This window comes from Artibeus jamaicensis, unplaced genomic scaffold (assembly GCF_021234435.1).
Source record: "Artibeus jamaicensis isolate MK-2021 breed Jamaican fruit bat unplaced genomic scaffold, CSHL_Jam_final contig_47, whole genome shotgun sequence".
In the NCBI taxonomy this organism is placed as follows: Eukaryota; Metazoa; Chordata; class Mammalia; order Chiroptera; family Phyllostomidae; genus Artibeus; species Artibeus jamaicensis.
Window position 1 is genome coordinate 2294289 of NW_026521848.1, and position 22109 is coordinate 2316397.

At 50.6% G+C, this 22109-nt stretch overlaps 1 protein-coding gene across 6 annotated transcripts in view; it reads right to left on the reverse strand.

The window, feature by feature from the left end:
* The window catches only part of RYR1 (ryanodine receptor 1), a 117536-nt gene that overhangs the window by 8161 nt on the left and 87266 nt on the right, over positions 1-22109 (reverse strand). For all 6 annotated transcript variants that reach the window (XM_053667517.1, XM_053667516.1, XM_053667518.1 and 3 more), the window contains 8 exons: positions 9595-9936; positions 6328-7128; positions 5507-5583; positions 4793-4937; positions 3772-3858; positions 2657-2908; positions 1726-1856; positions 1-43 (listed from right to left, as the gene is read on the reverse strand). In XM_053667517.1, the coding sequence (XP_053523492.1) occupies positions 1-43; positions 1726-1856; positions 2657-2908; positions 3772-3858; positions 4793-4937; positions 5507-5583; positions 6328-7128; positions 9595-9936 (1878 nt within the window). The remainder of the gene's footprint in view (positions 44-1725; positions 1857-2656; positions 2909-3771; positions 3859-4792; positions 4938-5506; positions 5584-6327; positions 7129-9594; positions 9937-22109) is intronic.

Genomic DNA, 22109 nt, shown 5'->3' on the forward strand with positions numbered 1-22109 from the left:
CTTCCGCTTGACAAACTTGTCCCAGTAGTTGCTGGGGAAAGACCTGTCAAGAGAGACAGAACACTAGATGTCAGGACAGGAAGGAATAGGAGCCACCAACCAGGACAGGGTGGTTTTAAATCACAACGTTTTTCTTACAGGGAACCTCGTACTCACTTAGAGCCCGGCTCTAAGGACTCAGGCCTGGCGAAGTTCGCCTCAGGCCAACCATTACCCTCACTGCTGTGTTTTGGTGGAACCCAGGTCAGGCAGGGGACTGGCACTCAGAGCCCAAATGCACAAAAAACCCCGACGTACTCAGGCGGGGAGGCTCCGAGTGGGAAGGGTAGGAAGGACTCCTAGCCAGCAGCCTGGGCCGACTCCAGCTCTAGGGGAAGTTGTGTGCTTTCGCACACAGTTTTATGTGATGTTACCTGATGATTCTGGCCCTTCATTCATTGACCAGTTTTATGACTGACGAGCTGTTGCCCTAGCACCCTGCAAAGGTGGCCGTGTTTTTTTCTTTTTTCTTTTTTTGCAGGGAGCAGGGTGGGGTGAAGCAGAGATCTATACGAATCTGTGGAGTCTGACCTATTTGACATGCTTCAGTTCCTGGCACTTCCTATCCTTACTGACGCTCAAACTGTCCCTGATTTGCCCAGTGGGAGCCCCTTCTGGCTGGCAGCGGGGTCCCCCGTGCACGGCACCATTTTTGATCGAGTGCCTCCTTGTTCTCTGACACAACAGAACGATCCAGGCTCATCTTGCTCTTACCCACCCCAGCCCTGAAATCTGCCCCTTCTTCAAGGAGCTGGGTTCCTTTCTGTGGGAAATGGTTTTTAAGTCAAGGTCTTGGGCAGATGCGATATAAACAGATGTTTCTCTGTCTTTTTGTTAAGTATGTATGCTTGAATGTGTGTGAGTTAAATGTGCCTTTGATGAAGACGATGGGTGAAGGACGTGACTGGTGTGGCTTCTCTCCCCCCTCTCACCGCCCACACTAGGCAGGACCCCATGAAAAAATAACTTCTCAACCTTATTTAGGACTCATTGTGCCTCAGAAACTATATCAACTCATTTCATAGTTACAAGATCCTCGTGATGTCAGTGTTATTATTTATCCCCACTTTATAGATGAGGAAACTGAGGCACAGGGAGGTAAGGGACTTGACCAGGAATTCTCAGCTAGAGTGTGGCGAACCCAGGGTTCAAACCTGGCCTGGTTTTTCTTATTCTAGAGATGCCTTCCCTCCCCTCTAATGATGCTGACCCCCCACACGGGCACGTGAAATGCGACTCAGTCTGGGGGGTGGGAAATAGAATGGGCTGGGAGTACGTGTTAGGGAGTCCACGGTCCCTCCACTTGGCCCTCACACACCCTCATTCCTTCCCTCTCTGGGCTCAGTTTAAAAATCAAATAATGTCACATTTCCCACTCATAGCACCTGGGTGAGAATCTCACATGGGGGTAGGTTTAAAATGCAAGTTCCTGGGCTCCGCCTAAACCAGAATCTCTAAGGCTGGGACGGGGCTGGGACTGGGAAATCTCCATGTGTCACCAGCACACCTACAGGCGCCTTAGTGCCCAGGAAATGTGACTGCATTATGGAGAGGAAGACCAAGGCTTGGGGAGAATCAGTGAGGGCTGGCAGCGACCGAAACCCTGGTCTTTTGAGGAAGCCGGGCCTGCCGTGGAGACCAGCTGTGTCCCCCTGAGTCACCCACAGGTAGGGGCTGGGCCCTTACGGTGTGTTAAGCACCAGTCGGTCCCACTGCCCCTTCACATCGTCATCCTCAGGCTGCTCGGTGATGTAGAGGCCGTCGAACTCCAGCTTCCGGGCCAGCTCCTTCTCCCGCTTAAAGATCACCAGGGGCACCTAGATTGTGCAGAGAGGCAGAAGGACTGGCATCAGGAGACCGTGGCCTCGGCAGGTGCCGGAACATCTTGATGGAGCCTGTGTGCGCCCCCACATCGGAGGAGCCTTCTCAGAGTGATCAGGGCGGTGACGGACGGCACAGCGTGGGCAGAGGTCAGGTCTGGGACGGAGAAAAACAGGAGAGCTCCCCAGAGATGCCTGACGCAGCCTGGGGCTTCCCGAGGGAGGGAGGTCTGAACTTAGGCCTTAAGAATGAATCAAACAGAGGGAGGTGAAAGGAGGCGGAAGCGGGGCCCGGCATTCCAGGAAGAGGGAACAGCATATGCAAAACGCCTAAGCCAAAAGAACTCTGTTCATCCCATCAGAAAGCATCGAGATTTGCTAAAATGGTCAGGTCTAAAATGGAATCCAAATTGGAGCTTGTGGGGCACCACGAACCTCAGGCATAGTTGGTGTCAGACTACATACCCCCTGGCACCCCTGTTAGGCCTGAGACCCCAGAAGACCCTTCACAGATATCTTCCCAAGGACGAAATCTGCCTCTTGATCTGGAAGTCAATGACCAATAGAACCTGGCTCCTCAGCTATGACTCGAATTAGTTCCCAGATTAAATATGGTTCTTGCTGTAGACCCCAATCCTGTATCTGTCCCCCAGCCCTTACCCTAATGCCAGGACCCCTCTGTCCCAACCACTGTGTGAGACCCCCCAGCCCCTGCCCAGGTCCTCTCAGCTAGTGCCCCCGCACCCCTTCCCCCCAACGCACACAGCCCTCTGCCCAGAAACGTGTTCACGGCCCACCTTGAGGCAGTTGTAGCCAATGATGCAGAGAAAGGCCACCAGCGTATGCAGCAGGCTCAGGCAACGCAAGGCAGGCTCCATGTAGCCCGTGCTCTCCTCCAGGAAGTAGTACACCATGTTCTCATCCTCCTCGCCCTCTGCTTCTTCACCGGCCCCTGAGCCCCAGCCAGAGCCACTGCCAGACCCTGCACCTGCCAGGTCCCCAGCTGCTGAGCCCTCCATGTCATCCTCCCCTGGTGGAGAGTCTGAGACCTGAAGGGGGACAGAAATCAGTCAGGGGAGGGACTCCAGTGTCCTGGCACCTGCTCTGCCTTATCCAGAGCCCACTAATGAAAGTAACAGCCTCCACTTCTGAGGTTGGACTGGGCCCTGTCAGATACAGTCTTGACAGAACTGTCAGTCAAGATCAAGGGGTGGGCCCAGGACCCTAGTTAGCAAATCAAACTCTGATCTGGGAATCTGACTACTGAATTGAGTGACAGGAGGACTGAAAACAGTCAATCACCTTGGTAGTGGAGCTTTAAAGAGACTGACCCCTAATATTTACACCAATACTAAAATTAGTGGTAGCTGACAGCCAGTGAGTGGTGGAGCCAGAATTCAATCTCACAGAACCTATACTCTCATCGCTCTGCTAGAGGCCTCTCTGTCCTATCATCCAGATCCCTGGCAAGACCCCAAGGACCCCTTTGTCCCTCAGGAAGCCTGGTTCTTAATCCTTTCCTTCCATTCCATGAGCTCCCCATTTCCTCCTCCCTACAAATTTCTCTTTAGCTTATGTGAAAGCCAAGAAGCTTAACTAAATCAATGGGTGTTGCAGAGATGAAGGACTGCACCCAGGACACAGGGCTGACAAGCGGCAGAGCTGAGCATGAAACCCAGAACTGGCTTCCTGTTCTAACTCCCACAGGCACTCGGGTGTCGGGCCAGATGGACCCACACACCCAAACTCACACCCCGTGGGGTCCCAAGATTCAGGTGTCCAGCCTGAACCCTTCTGGGAACCCCGGGCCCAACACCTTGTCCCTGATGAACTGAAGGAGCCCTGTGAACTTGTTAGGGGCTACGCCTCCCACCCCACAGCCCGAATTCTCCTGGCCCCTCATGACCAGCACCTTATAAAACAGCAAGATGAAGTTGATTGCAAATGCCAAGAAGAGGGCAAGGAATCGCAGGGTGTAAAAGTTCCGGGAGAGGTAGTTCTACGATGAGAGAAAAAAGAGAGCTCACAGGCCACCCTCATCCCATAAAACAAGCACCTGCATCCTCAGTATCTGGTCCCACAACCTCTTCCCTATTACCGCTTACTGTATACCAAGATCTGGGCCGAGAGCTTTGCATGAACTTGTCTAATTCCCACCACAACCCTATGAAATGGGCACTGTTAATACATCCACTTCACAGATGAGGAAACTGAGGCTCAGGGAGATGAGATGTCTTGCTTAAGGTCACAGAGTCCAGAAGTGACAGATGTGGGATTCGAAGCCAGGCAGCCAAGCTCCGGAGTCCACGCCCCCAACCATTCTGCTCTGCTGCTCCGTGTGAGGTCACCCTGTCTGCTCTACCCCAGGCAGAGCACGCCCACTTCCGTCTGTCCCTTCTTTTTCTCTCCACCTCTCATCCTTCCCAAGAACCCCCACGGAACCACTTGCTGTCCAACACATTTCCCTCAGCTCCTCAAGTCAGGTTGGGCCTGGGAAAGGAGACAGGACAGGTGGATCCCTGGACCCTGCCCTTCCAAATGCCCTCCCTCCTTCCTGCCTGGATGGGTTGTCCCGCCCACAGGAGTAGCTGTGGCGGCTCCAACCTGAAGGCTGACAGCCGAGAAATAGGTCATGGTGGGGGGAACAGAGATGTGGCCTCAGTGGGATTTAGCTCCAGACACAGGACAGGAGTGGACGCCTAGGCAGGCGGCCCCGGATGAACAAAGCTGTGGAGGTTGAAATAAGGATCACGAGCAGGGAGAGGCCGAAGAGCAAAGTGGAGAGCCCTTAAAAATGCTGCCCTGTGCCCAGGCCCTGGCTCTGTCTGGGGACATTTCTGCCCTCTTCCCAGCCTGGCTTTCAATCAAGAGTAGGGTGGGTTGGAGAGGTGGTACGAAGAGGAAGTTTCAGCATGCTCTTGCTGGATCCTTACCAAGAACTTCACTCTCTGTACTTCCAGCTCTCCCCAGAATTCCAGGCCCCCACCTCCGGCTTCCTCCTTTTTTGGAGGGGGTGCTGTCTTCTTAGGGGGCTCTGGTGGGGGCTCGGGGACTTCCTCCTTCTCCCCATTCTCGGTACTGCAGGGCAGGGCAGAGTGAGGAGGTGCTTGGGCAATTCGTTCATTCATTCACCTATTCATTCCTTCAAAGCCGTGCGCTGGGCGCCCACCCCCACGCCTGGCCCAGGTGCAGATGGTACTGGGGACGCAGGGATGAACAACCCCGTCCTCAGGCTCCAGTCCAAAAGAGTACAGGTCCGTCACCAGGTAGTGGCAACCTGGTGCGGTCAGGACCGGCATGAGGGACACTCAGAGGGCTGTGGAAGCCTGGAGGAGACACCCCTTCGACTCAGGGAAGTGGTGTCAAGGCAGGCTTCCTGGAGGAGGAGACACGTGAGCAAAAATGGGGAAGATGAGGAAGACGGAGACGAAGCTCGGGGGAAGGTGCTCTGGGGATGGCCCGTACCCCCAAAGGCTTGGGAGTAAGAGAGGAGCATTCCTCTCCTTTCTTTCACGGGCCCCTCCTCCGAGCCTGGACTGGGTGATGTTGAGGGCACAGGGTGCCCGAGACAGACTCCTGGTTTGGGCCCTGATCTGAGGAGGCCCTGATGATAGGGACAGGGCACCATGGGCCCCGAGGCCACTCACTCCGCTTTCTCAGGCTCCGGCTCTGGCTCCGGCTCCGGCTCTGGTTCTGGGGGCAGCTCCTCTTCCTCTCCATCCACCTGGCCATTGTAACGCAACCATGAGGGCCAAGCCCCCCCCTCTGAGTTCCTCTCAGTGTTGACCTGTCTGCTCATCTCTGTGTCCCTTTCCAGTCATTTCCCCAGGGCCATCTAAGGGTTTTTTTTTTGTTTTGTTTTACTATTGCCAGCACTAGAAGGAAGAGGGATCATGATTCTCACTTTACAGAGGGGAGACTGAGGCTCAGAGAGGTGGAGCGTCTTGCCCAAGCACCGTGCGGGGTCCGTCTGGCTCCGAGTGGAGCGCTTCTCCCCCAGGTTCCCATCCCCGGGACAACCACGCCCCTGGGGCACTCAGAGCACCAAGGGCCTGAGGATGCTGCAGGGGCCTCGGTCACGTGGGTGGCTTATTCCCCAGCAACCACCTGTATCTCCGAGGGTCTTTTCCAGTGTCCCTGACCCCATCTCGACTGTTTTTAGTTTTTGGTCGTGTTCCCCCTCAAATTCGGTCTTGGGGATCTCTCGCTCTCGGTGGCTCCAGACACCTCTTTCTTTGCCTCTCACAGAAGCACCACCTTGTTCACCAGCAGCCTCTCTCTCCAGGTGGAGCCCTCGGAGTCCACTTCTCTGTGTCTCTGAGTGTCTCTCTGAGAGTCTGTCCGTCTGTCAGGCTCTGTCCCCCGTTTCTCTCTGTTCAGGCCTGTCTCTGAGCGTCTCCCTGCCCCCTTGTCATCCCTGCTCACCCCAATCTCCCCCAAACCCGGAAGCCCCCGCCTGCGCTCTCACCCCCAGCTTCCTCTTGATGATGGGGGAGCCCTCCGGAGTGGGCGGCTCCACCGGCGTCGTGTCGCCCATGTCCCCGAGGCCTCCCGGGGCCGCCTCAGGCCGGAAGTGGCCCCCGTCGGCCACGGCCACGTCGGCGCCGCTCGGGCCCGCCTCGTGCGCCTCCTCCTCGTCGCCCGCACCCCCGGCGGCGTCGCCGGCACCCTCGCCCGCACCCTCGCCGTCTGCGTCTCCGCCGGACCCGGCTGCCTGCTCGCCGTGCACCTCGTCGCCCGTGGGGTCGGGCATGCCTGCCAGCAGCTCGGTCACCGTCACCTTCTTGGCCCCCTCCACGAGGCCACCGCCGAAGAGCGAGCCCCAGAGGAGGCGCAGCGCGCCCGCCGCCAGCCCCGCGCCCGCCGCCCCCGCGTGCGCCACCGCCGCCCAGAGCAGCGCGACCGCCGCCGCCGCCGCCTCCCGCGCCGTCAGCCGCCGCAGCCGCCGCACGCGCCGCCGCAGGCCGCGGTAGCTGAGCCCACGCAGGGCCCGGGACAGCGCCGCCGCCACGCGCGCCGCCGCGCCTGCCGCCGCGGCCCCCGCCGCGCCCTCGGGCCCCGCGGCGCCCTCCTCCGCGCCCTCGGCGCCCGCCTCGGCCGCGCTCTCGTCGTCGTCCTCCTCGGGCTCGCCCTCGGGCTCCGAGATCTGCGCGGCGATCTGCATCTCGAAGATGGTGTCCTCGCAGAAGCTGACGAAGAGCTCCATCTTCTCGGACTCGCCGCCCTCGTTCACCACGTCGAAGATGAACTGGCGCTTGGACTCCTTCACCTGCGGCGCCGGGGGCGCGGGGCGAGGACCGGGGTCAGTGGAGCGGCCTCAGCTCTACGCAGTGGTTAATAGCATCACTTAGAACTGCATCCTTACATTTTAATAATTTAAGGCAAAAGTAATAATTTTCGTTAATAGTATACGTATACGGCGCTGGCCGTAGTTTCTCTTGTAGGAATTTCAACAAGGCCAGGCCTTGCTCCAAGCATCTTCCATATATTGCCGCCTTCAGGCCTCACAAACAACCCTTTAGGCCGGAGGGCTCTTAATCCCATTTCACAGGTAAGGAAATGGAGGTGCAGAAAGTCACAAGCCCCCGTGACGCCGCTGATAGGTGGCGGATGTGGGATTGGAATTCCCGACACGCTGGCCCCAGAATCCATGATTTTAGCTTCTTTGAGAGACAGAGCTTGAGTGCAAAGGTTCCGCGGCCAGCCTGCCTGGGTTCAAATCCCAGTCCTGCCACTGAGCAGCTGGGTGATTTCCCTGTGACTCTCTAGGCCTCATTTCCCTCCTGTATTTGGGGGACAATAGTAGGGCCTGCATTGCAAGGCGGGCGAGAGGGCTAAATGAGTTAATAGACACAGAGGGATTGGAACAGCAGCTGGCACCTCACAAATGCCATCGCATTTGCCACTATTACTCTGCTGCGGGAATACTCCGGGTCCACACGGCATATGTGGACTCCTGACCAGTAGCGAACAGCGGGACAGGAAGGGCGAACAGGTGGACGTGCATGACTGAAGGAACACACTAAGGAGATGAGCGTCGCTTGGGGAGCCTGGGACGGGCAAAGGGGAGGCGGAGCTCCCAGAGAGGGACAGGAGCGTGAAGGTCCAGGGAAGCGCCGCAGCTTCCCACGGATTTAGGGATGTGGCAGACGTCTGGGTGCAAGGATGAGGCAATCACTTTTAGGGTGGGGGGGCGGTAAATGTGCAATGGTGCCCCAAGGGGACAACGTGAGTGTGCAGACTCTGGACGGTTCCTGTGGATGACGCGAAGGGGCCATTGCACAAGAACCTTGTGCGAGGCCCCCCGGAACTAGGGGAGGGGTCGGGTGTGAGGAAGGCGTGGTGGCCGGGGCAGACCCGGAGGTAAGCGATCATGTGGGGCTCCGTGTGCACGTGCGGACGGACACTGGGGGCAGACACAAAAGAGCCTGGGGCCAAAATTGGGGTGGGGAACTGTTAGTGTTTGAGGGGCCTACAGTTCATTAGGTCAGTGCTTGTGAGGCAGGCATGAGTGTGCACGGGGGACCCCGGAGTCAGGGCAGTGGCCCAGGGCATGAGGACGGGGCTCAATGTGGAACATGAGTGAGGTGTCCATCAGGAGCCAGGAGGGGCCCTGTTGTTGAGGAGGCCGTGGGAGTGCAAGTGTCATGGGGCAGGAGTGGGAAGGGGTGTGCAAGAACATGTGAAGGAGAATGCAGGTGCCTGGAGGCATCTGTGGGACAAAATGGGAGTTTAAGGGGCAAGTTTAAGGGGCACACAGGGGTAAGCAAAGTGGTGTGCAATTTGAGTGTGAGCAGGAGGGCTGCTGGACAACAGGGGTGTATCTGGGCTGAGGGTGTGAGAAGGGCATGTGGGAGTGTGAGAGAGGCGATGGAAACCACATGTAAGCTAAGCGTGTGAGGTGGGCAGGGGGTGTGCTAGGGACACATGAGTGTTCTGTTGGGGAGCGTGTGTAAGGGCATTCAAATATTTGGGCTGGACATAGAAGGAGCTGAGCCAGGGCACACCAGACCAAGAAGTGGCCTGGCCACCAAAGACATGTGAGGGCTTTTATGGGTGTTTGAGACGGTGATTCCAAGTGTGTATAGGTGATCATGAGTGTGCCAGGGATACAGCGAGGGCGTGTGGGAAGTGAGTGACTGAAGGATAGGCAACCATATAGTGTGTCAGGGCTACATCCACCGATTGTGCAAGAGGTGCACTCACATGTGGGCCCAAAATAAGTAGGATGAGCATCGTGTGCTAGGACCTGGGGGCACGTGGCTGGTGAGGGCTAGGCCAGCACACTAGGCACCCCCAAGGTCTCCAGAGTGAGTGTGGGAAAATGCAGGCATGGGTAGGCCAGGGCCAAGAGAGGGAACACCAGAGGCTGCTGGGAAGGTGAGCAAGGGGTGGGTTCCAGTACGTGAAGGAGTGGGCTTGGTTGCATCAGGACTCTAAGGGCTTCCAGGGTGAGTGTGCAAATAGGAGGCACGGTGTGCAAGCAGCCAAAGTGAGGTGTGCAACCATGTGTGCACCAAGGCTGCAAGAGGTGGGCAAGGGGGGAACCAAGGATGTGCAAGGGCACTGCGGGCCCCCTAAAATGTGTGCAGAAGGGTGGGCATGGGCTTGCACAAGCAGAGCAAAGGCCCATCAGGGTCTTCAGAGCAGATGTGCAAAGCATGCACAGCCCTGGGTGGGGTCCAAGCGTGCGAGGAGCATGTCCCCAAAGCCGGCAGGCCAGCATGCATCTGACCTGGGGCATTTCCCACTGGGCGCGGTTAGTCTCCGAGATCTCAAAGTAGATGCGCTCGATGCGGCGCGAGGCGCCCATGATCTCGATGCGGCCCAGGTAGGGCCGGAAGTACTCCAGGATGCTCTCGGCCAGCTCCAGGAAGTTGCGCAGGCGCGGGTCGTGCGGCACGTGCTCGGACAGGTTGGTCAGCAGCACCGCCACGTTGAAGCCGATTTCCCGGGCTGGCTCCTGGAAGCGGTTGGCGAACTCCTCACAGTTGATCATCTCGTTTTCGTCCGCTTCAGAGCACGACAGCAGGAACTGGATTTCCGGACCGGTGAACTGCTTCTGGCTGTCCATGGCCTGGGTGCGGAGAGGGGCGGGGAAGAGGTTAGCGGGGTGGCCTGGGCAGCCTCAGTGCTCGTCTTGACACTGTGGACTTTTCACGAAGACAGACTAGGCCAGCATCGTATCACCAGCACCCAAGGCTGACACTCAGTACCTCGGCACCGGCAAAGCTGTACCAGCCATCAAACACCCAAGTGCTGCATTTCCACAAAGCCCAGCCACCACCCACTGGGAGACCTGCTGATGGCGAGCTGTGGACTGCTCTGAAACTGAGCCCCTGTAGGAATAGGCGAGAGATCCGGAGTGCCCCCTCAGGCGGCTCTGCGCCCCGCCCCGAGGGCACCCATGCTCTGCGCCTGCGCAGGCTCTTTCGGTCCAGTGACTGTGGGCGGGGTCGCCGCAGTTTGGGTCAGGGAGCAGGAGCAGGACGGAGCTGTGCATTTCTTGGCTTTCTGCCTGTGGTGGCCGTGTCCCTTGCTCCAAGATGAGCCCCGGCCACACCGCTCTTTCTATCTCTCAGTAAGGCAGCTACTCTTCTGCCTCCAGGCCAGCCCCCTTAAGGAGAGGGCCCTGATTCTTACGTGCCACAACCTCTTTCCCTTTCCCAAGTCCCTTTCCCAAGTGCCACCCCCACCCCACTTCCAGCAACTAAATAACTGACACGTGGAGGCCTCTGAATTTCCCCTGGAAACACACTGATATGCTCATCGCCCCGGAGTTAACAAAGACTCACGATGAGATCTTTTTCAAACACTACATACTTTTACATATTTTAGATCTAAAACATTACAGGTATGATTGGAGCCTTCTTCTCCACCCTCCTCTTGCTCCACCCCCACCCCCAGCAAGGCACCACTCACTTTCCTGGGGTCCGTGTGCCCTTCCAAACTCCTTCCAAATGTGTGTCAGCGCTTCTACTACCTCTATCCCATCATTTCCCCACACAAATCTATACAGTATTCTGCATGTTTAATTTTAAGAATCATGTACTTTGCAGCTTGCTTTTTCTCCACTTAACTGTATGTTTTCTTTTTCTTTAAAATATTTTATTTTATTATTCACTTTTAGAGAGAGGGGAAGGGAGGAAGAAAGAAGGGGAGAGAAACATCAATGTGTGGTTAACTCTTGTGTGTCCCCAACTGGGGACCCAGCCTGCAACCCAGGCATGTGCCCTGACTGGGAATTGAACTGGTGACCCTTTGGTTCACAGGCCAGCACTGAATCCACTGAGCCACACCAGCCACGGCTCAACAGTATGTTTCCTAGATCCGTCCATGTTGATATGTAGATCAAGTGATTTAATTTTACTGCACTGTAGCATTCCTGTTTTAGAAATATAACACTCTTTATTCTCCTGATGATAGACATTGAGGTTTTTTTCAGTGTTTTACTTGGCAGGCAACACTTACATTGAACATTCCGGTGCTGATTTCCTACGTACTTTTTGAAAGAGGTTCCCTAGGGCACTTTTTCAAATGTTTTGACTGCACCCACAGTGAGAATACATTTTACAAAAAAGAGATTCCATGACCCAGTTCTGACTTTCACTGTGCAGCTCACTCTGCAATGTTCTATTTTATTTCTAAAGATGCTGGTCATGACTTAACTAAATTAATTTCATGACCCACAGGTAGGCTGTACCATGCAGTTTGAGAAATGCTGCTCTGGAGTATGAACAAAAGTGAAATTTTCTGTCTCTAAAAAGTGCTTTGTAGCTAAGAACTTTGCAAAATGCTTTCTAAATGAGTAACATGCTTTGCAAATCATGAAGGGCTCTGGAAACCGCAGAGTGTGGAGACATAATCACACAGGAACTCCTCACCTTCTACCCTTGCTCCACCGAGCTGTCTCCTCCCTTTATGACGCGGTATGACACTGCCCCTCTTCAAAGTACCCCTCCCGCCCAATGGGGGCCCGGGACCCCATCCCCTCCATTTAGTCCTGGACTCCGCTCTTGCGACTTGCTCCTGTCTCTTTGTCATCATCCATTTGTCCACTCCCTTCTTTTGAAATACCTTTTTCTCTGACTGTTGTCCATTTCCTTTGCTTTTTCAGACTTCTAATGGCTGGGGGACTCCAGGCCTGGAGTTCGTACCACTGCTCTACACATACACTCTCCGCGGAGATATCGTTGAGGCCTAAGGCTCTGGATGTCATCTCACAGCAATGATGGCCAAGTCTGCGTCCCAGCCCTGACTGCTCACCAGAGTCCAGACACAGCTGAAGTCCTACCCGGCATCTCTTTGTGGATTTCTGCCCCGAATCAGAAATAGCCAAAACTGGTCGTGGCTGGTATAGCTCAGTAGATTGAGCATGGGCTTGTGAACCAAAGGGTCGCTGGTTCGATTCCCAGTCAGGGCACATAGATCCCCTGTAGGGGGCGCATGAGAGGCAACCACACATCGATGTCTGTCTCCCTCTCTTTCTGCTTCCCTTCCCCGCTCTCTAAAAATAAATAAAGAAAGAAAGAAATGGCCAAAACCGAACTCTTGATTTCAAAACCTGTCTTCCCATAGTCTTACCCATCTCAGGAAGAGCATCACTACCCACCCAGGTGCCTAAGGTAAAATCTTTGAATCACCCTTGATTCCTCTTTTATCTCACTACTCACACCTGATCCACCAGCAAGTCTGCCCGCCCTGCTTTGAACACATCTGAGACCCACGCACTTCCCCACCTCCATGGACCACACCCTGGTTTTGCCCACCATTGTCTCCCATTGCCCTGCCTGTCCTCACAATCTGTTCCACACGCAGCCGAAGGGAGCCTGGGAACATCTGAGTCAGGTCACGTTCCATCCCCCGTCTTCCACTCAGAATCCGCCCTTGACTCCATCTTACTCAGGTTGAAAGTCAAAGTCTCTGCAGCCAACCAGGCCCTGCGCCTCTGCTCCCTCACCTCTCACACTTCATTTCTTCCTCTCTCCTCCTCAAGAGCTCTCTTTAGCCACAGAGCCTCCTTTGCATCCCTCTGTTACGTTACCACCTTTCAGCTTTTAAACTTGCTGTCCCTTTCACCTTGGATGTGACAACGTGCTGCCCCCCACCTTCGCATGGTACCATCCGGTTCTTAGCTTCAATATTCTCTTCTAGAAAGACCTTTCCCGACCACCCAGGTTACAGCGTTTACTCAACCCGGGCTCTCTTGCACGCCACCCTGCTCATTTCCTTCAGACCACAGATCATAATCTGAAGTTATTTAGTTTATTTACTTTTCTTTATCTGCCCCTCCCCACTGCCCATCAGCTCTGAGGGTGGAACGTCGGTTTTGCTTGCTGCTACACGCAGTGCTCAACACATTTATCAAATGAATTAAACATCTTGAAAATCGAGAAGAGTTTATAACTGCTACAATGTATGAAAATTAAGAAGTCCCTTTTAAAAAATCCTGAACTTTTTTTTTAAACCATAAAGAAACTGAAAAACATGTTGTAAAACTGCAAAGATTTGTGAAGAGTTTGGAAAACCACATAATGTTTGGTAAATGGTCATTTAGGAATGAGAAGATCGCCATTCCATCATCTCTAATGAACTAACGTGTCCGGACATTTGCGTGAAGACCAAGGACACCACAGAAGGGGAGACCATGGGACAGGGTGTGCCTCTGCAAAGGAAGGTGCTGGTGCTGGCAGAAGAAAACAAGAAACAGACAAAAATTCCACACCTGAGTGTGACTGAGGTCTTGACCTGAGCCCAAGTCTGCAGGAAACACAAGGAACAGAAGAACACAGAAAGAGAGACAACAAGGTTGCATCAGCCAGATCCGAGCCGTGGGCAACTGGACAAACAAGAACAGTGCTGCTGAACGACAGCTGTGAGCCACGGTGGCTGCTGAGCATCTGAATCGTGGCTGGAGCAAACCGAGGTGTGCTCCAAGGGTAAAAAATACATACTGGAGCTTTGACACTTAATGTGGAAAAAAGAATGCAAAATATAAAATATTTTTTTAATTCGTTATATGTTGAAATCATATTTTGTATATGTTAGGTTAAATAAAACATTGTTAAACATAATTGTACGTATTTTTTCTTTTTCTAAAACATGGGTACTAGAAGGTTTTTAGTTATACATATTGCTCACGATGTATTTCTGTCTGGCAGTCCTGCTCTACAAAACCAATAACCTGGGTCTCCAGCAGATGAAGTGTCATAAAAAGCAAAAGTGATGGAGGGAAGCAGTAGATAAAAGGAGGTTTAAAGAAATAGCAACCAATTGCCATGGGTGGGCTTTGTTTGGATCCAGATCAATGAAATTGCAAAAAATCACATGTGCTATTTATAAGATTTGGAAATTTGAACACCAGCTAGATATTTGATGATTTAAAGAATTGTGGATATTGTCCTGGCTGGTGTGGCTCAGTGGATTGAGTGCCAGCCTGCAAACCAAAGGGTTGCCAGTTGGATTCCCAGTCAGGGCACATGCCTGGGTTGCAAGCCAGGTCCCCAGTAGGGGGCGTGTGAGAGGCAACCACACATTGCTATTTCTCTCCCTCTCTTTCTCCCTCCCTTCCCCTCTATATAAAAATTAAATACATAAAATCTTTTAAAAATTAAAATAAAATAAAGAGAATTGTGGATTTTTTGTTTTTGTTTTGGTTAGGGGTTGTAAAAACACTGGAAAGCCTTTAAAGACCATCTAGTGTACAATTCCATCCTGGCTGGTGTGGCTCAGTGGATAGAGCGCTGGCCTGCAAATCAAAGTGTCGCTGGTTCCATTCCCAGTCAGGGCCTGTGCTTGGGTTGAGAGCCAAGTCCCCAGTAGAGGGCGTGCAGGAGGCAATCACATTGATGTTTCCCTCTTTTCCTCTCTCCCTTCCCCTCTCTCTAAAAATAACTAAGTAAAATCTAAAAAAAAAACCCTGACCATCTACTGTCCAATTCCATTTATATAAAGTGTCCAGAATAGGCAACTGTAAAGAGATGGAAAGTAGATTAGTGGGTGCCAGAGGCCTGGGTTGGAGAAATGGGAAGTGATTGTCAAAGGGTAAGGGGTTTCTTTTAGGGGGTGATTAAAATGTGCTAAAATTAGATTTTCTTTTTTTTTTAATATTTTATTTATCTTTAGAGGGGAAGGGAAGAAGTGAGGGAGAGAAACATCAATGTATGGTTGCCTTTCGTGCGTCCCCTGCTGGGAACTGGCCTGCAGGGAACTGGTCTGCAACCCAGGATGTGCCCTGACTGGGAATCGAACCATGATTGTCTGGTTCGTAGGCCCACGCTCAATCCACTGAGCTATACCAGCCAGGTAAAATTAGATTTTCACGTTGGCTGCACAATTCTGTGAATACACTAAAAATCATTGAATTGTACATTTTAAATAGAGGAATTTTATGGAATGTGAATTATATCTCAACAAAGATGATTTTAAAAAAGAAGTCTTTTAATTTAGAGATTCATCCAAAAATATTTGCAGACTAAAAAAAAAAAAAGAAAGAAAACCTCCAAACAGTACTGGCCAAGAATAAATTGGCAGCTTTTCACGTGCTTTCAACCACCAGAAAGGGCTTTCCCAACTGAAGTGGAAGTCTGGAGTCTGCAAAGTACTTATCAAGAGCTCTGTCAACCACGAAGACCTTGGGAAACCATAAAACAACGCTACATATTTTTAGTGCAGGCTTACATATGAATGGAGATGCGGAAATAAAAAACTGGAGAGTGGATAACGGCGGCAGCCTTTGGAGAGGCCGGATGAGGGCAGGATTGCGGACGGCGCAGGTGACCTTGATCACAGCTGTAAGTTCTGAATTTCTTTACAAGAGGAATGTGTTTCTGTATTGTCTATTTCATTAAAAATTAATCAAATATTTCAAATGATTTTCTATATCAAAATGAAGTATTCTGCATGGCCAAAAACAAAAGCAAACAAAAACCCACCATAAGCAAAATCAAAAGACAAATGCTCAACCTGAAAAAACAGATGCAGTTCCTATTACAAACAATGCTACAATCAGTTAACTTATGAAGAGTTCCTACAAATTGAGAAGAAAGGTATCAACATCCCAAGAGAGGGATGAACCAAGGGCACAGTCATCTCACTGAACAAGTGATATGGCAGAAATAGCATGAAAAGATGATCAACAGGCCCCATGAGAGTAGAAATTGAATTAAAAGTGCAGTGCAATTCTCCTTTTCACCGGCGTGTTCCGGCGGTGAGGCTGTGGGGATACAGGCACTCTCACACGTGAGATGTTGATGACAAGGGAGAATGGATGGCCAGCTCTGCCCAGATGACACATGCATTTACCCTGCAACCCAGCAATCCCACTTTTGGAAATTGACCCTTAGTTATAGTGCACATACAGAATGGCATATGTACAAGAGTAATCACAGTAGCCAGCACTGCTAATGGACCATGGGGAGCCTCCCTCGGCACACTTACTTCCGTCTCCTAGAAATCTACAATATCTGTGCTATAAACCGCACCTTTGTAAATACACAACTCTCCACGGCAGCCCTGCCTACAGAATGTGTTGTAATAGCAAAAGACTGGGAACAAAGCAAGTGTCCATCAGCAGGGAATAATCAAATAAACCATAACAGCTACACAAAGTGGAATACTGGGCACCCGTAAGAAGAATAATGAGGGCACGCTCTGTATCTCCAGAATATATTAAGTGATGTAGATTAGTATATGTAGTTCATTACCTACTATAAAAGAAAGGAGGGCACTGATTGGAGTGGCTGGTGTGGCTCAGTGGGTTGAACACCATGCTAACCAAAATGTTGATGGTTTGATTCCCAGTTGGGGCACATGTCTGGGTCCAGGTCCCCAGTTGAAGGCATGCAAGAGGCAACCAGTTGATGTCTCTCTTGCACATCGATGTTTCCCTCTTTCTCCCACTCTTCCCCTCTCTCTACAAATAAATAAATAAAAACCTTAAAAAAAAAGAAAGGTGGAGAATAATACCTGGAAAAAATGATGGAAGGATACAAAAGAAATGAATGCTTACTCACAGCAGTGCCGAGTAGAGAAAGGGCAGGCGGGAGAGAGAGAGGTAGAAAAGAGTCTCTCACTTCATACTTGGTTACCCTTTACGTCTTTAATCACGTGACAGTATCATTCAGTCAAAAATAAAACCAATGTACTTTTAAAGTACCAGATTGCTTGTAACTTTGTGAAACAGAGATGTTGAGCTACAAAGATGTTATATGACATCAGATCTTGTGAATCTTGAAGCCCTGAATAGTCCAGAGGGACATTTACCCATTAAAAAAGTCATAACTGAAAATCTGATTTTACCCTTTTACCAACCTCTCCCTGTTCCCTGCCGCACTCACTTTTCTACTCTGTTTTTGTTTCTACAAGTTTGACTTTCTTTTTTAGGTTGCAAAATATAAGTGATACCATGTGGTATTTTTCTTTCTCTAGTTTGCCTTATTTCACTTGGTATAATGCCCTGCAGGTTCATTCATGTTTCCACAAATGACAGAATTTCCTTATTTAAAAAGGCTGAAAAATATTCCATTATGTGTGGGTATACGTACTGTATCTTTCAGACTATAAGATGCACTTCCCCCCAGATTTGGGAGGAAAGGGGAGGGTGCATCTTATAGTCCGAATGTAGCTTTACATTTCCATTGGTGAAATATTATGTTATTAAATATTTTACCGCATTTTTTGCTTCAAAAATTTTTTTCCTATTTTCCTCCTCTAAAACCTAGGTGTGTCTTATGGTCCAAAAAATATGGTGTGTGTGTGTGTGTGTGTGTCCTTTGACATTTGTCCTTTGTCCATGTATCCAACGACAGACACTTTGGTTGTTTCCAAACCTTGGCTGCTGTGAATAAGCCACAATGAACACGAGAGCACTGATGTCCAGGATAATGGTTTCATTTCCTCTGGATAAATACCCCGAAGTGGGATTGCTAGATCATATGGCAGTTCTATTTTTAATTTTTTGAGAAACCTCCATCCTGTTTTCTATAATGGCTGTACCAATTTTCATTCTCACCAACATAGAAAAAATTTCCTTTTTCTCCACGTTCTCACCGATACTTCTCATCTCTTGTCTTTCTGATCACAGCCATTCTGACAGGTGTGAGGTGGCGGCTCACCGGGGTTTTGATTTGTATTTCCCCAGTGATCAGTGATGGTGAGCACCTTTTCCTGTACCTGTGGGTCATTTACGTGTCTTCTTTGGAAAAAACATCTACTCAAGTCCTTTGCCCATTTTTATTTTTATTTTTTAAAAGATTTTTAAAATTTATTTTAGAGAGATGGGGAAGGGAGAAAGAGAGGGAGTGAGACATCTATGTGTGGTTGCCTCTAGCACAACCCATACTGGGGACCTGACTAGCAGCCCGGGCATGTGCCCTGACTGGGAATCAAATCGGCAATGCTTTGGTTTGCAGGCCTGCGCTCAATCCACCGAGCTACACCAGCCAGGGCCCTTTGCCCATTTTTAATTGGGTTACTGGTTTTACTGCTTTTGAGTTGAATATTTTGCATATTAACTCTTCAACAGGTATACTGTTTGTAAGTATTTTCTCCCATTCCACAGGTTGCCTTTTCATTTTATTGATGGTTTCCTTTACTGAGTAGAATCATTTTAAAATTATGAATGATGTGCCCTTTACCTTCTGCATAGTGCTTTCTGGTCCTCTTCCACCCACCACTGAGACTGTCTCCCCAACCCCGCCAGTCTTCGGAGTAGGCCTGGGGTCCTGGCCAGGGCCTGGCATGCCGGAGGTGCTCATTGACTATTTATTGAGCTAGATTAATGGATGGATCCAGAGGTACTACACTCTGGAGCTGGACTTCCTGAGTTCTAACACCAGCTTTGTCACTGACGTGCTGTGTGACCTTAAGCATGTTACCTCACCCCTCCCTCCTCCCTGTGCCTCAGTTTTCACTTATGTAAAGGGGTAATAAGAAGAGTCCTTCTTGGACTTCTGGCCAAGATGGAGGCATAGGTAGACACAATGTGCCTCCTTGCACAACCAAAATAAGGACAGCAGCAATTTAGGAACAAAAAACAACCAGTACCAACAGAAAATTGAACTGTATGGAAATCCAAAAACCAAGGAGTTAAAATAAGACACATTCATCCAGACTGGTAGGAGGGGCGGGGTTGGGCGGCCAGGTGGAAAGGGGTCGTGGTAAAGTGGTGGCTGGCGGACCCTGGGCACACAGGGCAGCAGCTGGTAGACCCAGAGAGGCAGTGGATTTTAGAGTGCAGTGCACAAGGCGGCTGGCAGACCAGGCCATCCCACATTTGTATGCCGATAAACCAGGCGAAACTGGGGAGCGAGATAGACCATACAACCCAGGGAAATAAAGCCTCAAAACACCTATTGAAAATACCTGTTAGGGTTGAGGTGCTGAGAGAAACTCCCAGATTCACAGGAAAGTTCATTGGAGAGACCCACAGGGTCTTAGAATGTACACAAACCCACCCACCCGGGAATCAGCACCAGAAGGGCTCAATTTGCTTGTGGGAAGTGGGGGAAGTGACCGAAATCTGGCAGAGAGCAGAGCAAGCACCATTGTTCCCTCTCAGACCCTCCCCAAAATACAGCATCACAACCCAGCTATGTGTGTTGTCCCACCCTGGTGAACACCTAAGGCTCCACCCCTCACTATGTAACAGGTGCACTGAGACCAAAAATAAAATGGCCCAAAAGAAAGAACGTATCAAAGTTCCAGAACAAATACAACTGAGTGACGAAGAGATAGCTAACTTATCAGATGCACAGTTCAAAACACTGGTGATCAGGATGTTCACAGAATTGATGAAATATGGTTGCAAATTAGATGAAAAAATTAAGGCTATGCTAAGTGAAATAAAAGAAAATGTACAGGGAACCAATAGTGATGGGAAGAAAACTGGAGCTCAAATCAAGGGAGTGGACCGGAAGGAAGAAAGAAACAACCAAACAGAAAAGAATGAAGAAACAAGAATTCAAAAAATTGAGGAGAGGCTTAGGCACCTCCAGGACATCTTTAAATGTTCCAACATCCAATTATAGGGGTACCAGAAAGGGAAGAGGAACAGCAACAAGTGGAAAACTTATTTGAACAAATAAGAAAGGAGAACTTCCCCAATCTGGCAAAGGAAATAGACTTCCAGGAAGTCCAGGAAGCTCAGAGAGTCCCAAAGAAGCTGGACCCAAGGAGGACCACACCAAGGCACATCACAATTACATTAGCCAAAATTAAAATGAAGGCGAGAATCCTAGAAGCAGCAAGAGATAAGGGGACAGTCATCTACAAAGGAGTTCTCATCAGACTGTCAGCAGATTTCTCAAAAGAGACCTTACAGGCAAGAAAGGGCTGGAAAGAAGTGTTCCAAGTCATGAAAGGCAAGGACCTACATCCAAGATTGCTCTATCCAGCAAAGCTTTCATTTAGAATGGAAGGACAGATTAAATGCTTCTCAGATAAGGACAAGTTCAAGGAGTTCATCATCACCAAGCCCTTATTATATGCAATATTAAAAGAACATATCTAAGAACAAGGAGGTAAAAATATGAACGGTGAAAGGACAGCAAGCTCACAGTTATTAACAACCACACCTAAAACAAAATCAAACTAAGCAAACAATAGAACAGGAACAGAACCACAGAAATGGAGATCACATGGAAGGTTAGCAACAGGGGAGTGGGAGGGGGAGAGAGGGGGAGAAGGTACAGAGAATAAGAAGCATAGATGCTAGGTAGAAAATAGACAGGGGGAGGGCAAGAATCGTATAGAAAATGTAGAAGCTGAAGAACTTATGACATATGGACATTAACTAAAGGGGGGGAATGTGGGTGGGAGGGGGTGTGCAGGGTGGAGGGGAGTGAAGTGGAGAAAATGGGGCAACTGTAATAACAATCAATAAAATATATATATTTTAAAAAGAGTCCTTCCCACATAAGGTTGCTATGTGGGTTAAATGAACTATGGTTGATACTTGAACACATAGGTTGGGGGCACCAGCTCCCACAGATGAAAGTCCATGTATAACTTTTGACTCCCTGAAAACTTCACCCATCCCTTGGTATCTGTGGGGGGTTGGTTCCAGGAACCCCTGCAGACACCAAAATCCGTGGGTGCTCAAGTCCCTTATATAAAACGGCGTAAACCATGCATAGAGTCATCCTTTGCATCTCCAGATTCCCAACAGCAGCTGGTCAAATCTATAGATGGTAAACCTGGGGATATGGAGGGCTAATTTTATATTTATTGAGAAAAATCCATGCATAAGTGGACCTGTGCAAACAAACCCATGTTGTTCGAGGGTCAGCTATAATTCATTTGCACACAGGACCTGCCACAGAGTGAGAACATGGTAAGTGTTAGCTCCTCTTCCTAAAGGTGGAGAGCTCAGGGACTGTGACGTTGGGACTGACTGTGTGGATTGGCAGTGAAGGTGGGGGGTCCCAGGAAAGTGTGGCACAGACGCCCAGGGAAGTAGGCAGTCCTGGGAGAGGAAATGGCTGACTGTGGCAAATGCCACCACCATAAGTCAGAGGAGAGTCAGAGGTGAAGAGGTCACTAATGGTCTTGGTCAAGATGGTTTCAGGGGAGTGACAGGGACAGAGGCCATCCAACCTGACTCAGGGAAGGCGTGAGAGGTGAGAAAGCAGTGAAGAAGGGCAGACAGCTCTTGGGAGGAGTGGCTGAGATGGGGGGAGAGAGGCAGGGAGGCTCCGAGGACAACTGGGGGGCACATTTTATTTTAACTCAGGAAACTCTGAGCTTATTTAGATGCTGATGGACAGTAGTGAATGCCACCCCCAGAATGAAAGGAGCGATGAGTCTATCCTGATGTAGACAAACAATACACACATATGTGGATGAATGAGTAAATTAAATGGGGAAGGAAAAAACTCCCCCAGATGGTAAAATGGTACCTAATAAAGGTAAAGGGGATGGTGAAATCGGAAAACCACCACAAGTCAACTACTATGGCCATGATGGTTTCAGGTAACAGTCACCAACGGATGCTAACCCTAGGGCGTGAGCGTTACGTTCACAGAGTTCCAGCGCTGGTCCTCACAAGACGCTGAAGGGAAGGAGACCCTGGTAAAACCACCTGACCAAAGGCATCAAGCTCACACTGACAGCGAAGGGAAGAACCAGCATCACGTGCCTCCTGCTGCAATGCACCGAGCAGGACCCGTCACTTCTATGACGATCCTGCCAAAGATGTGTGACCCGAATTGGATTATGATGAAAACTCAGACCACCCCACCCTGAGGGACG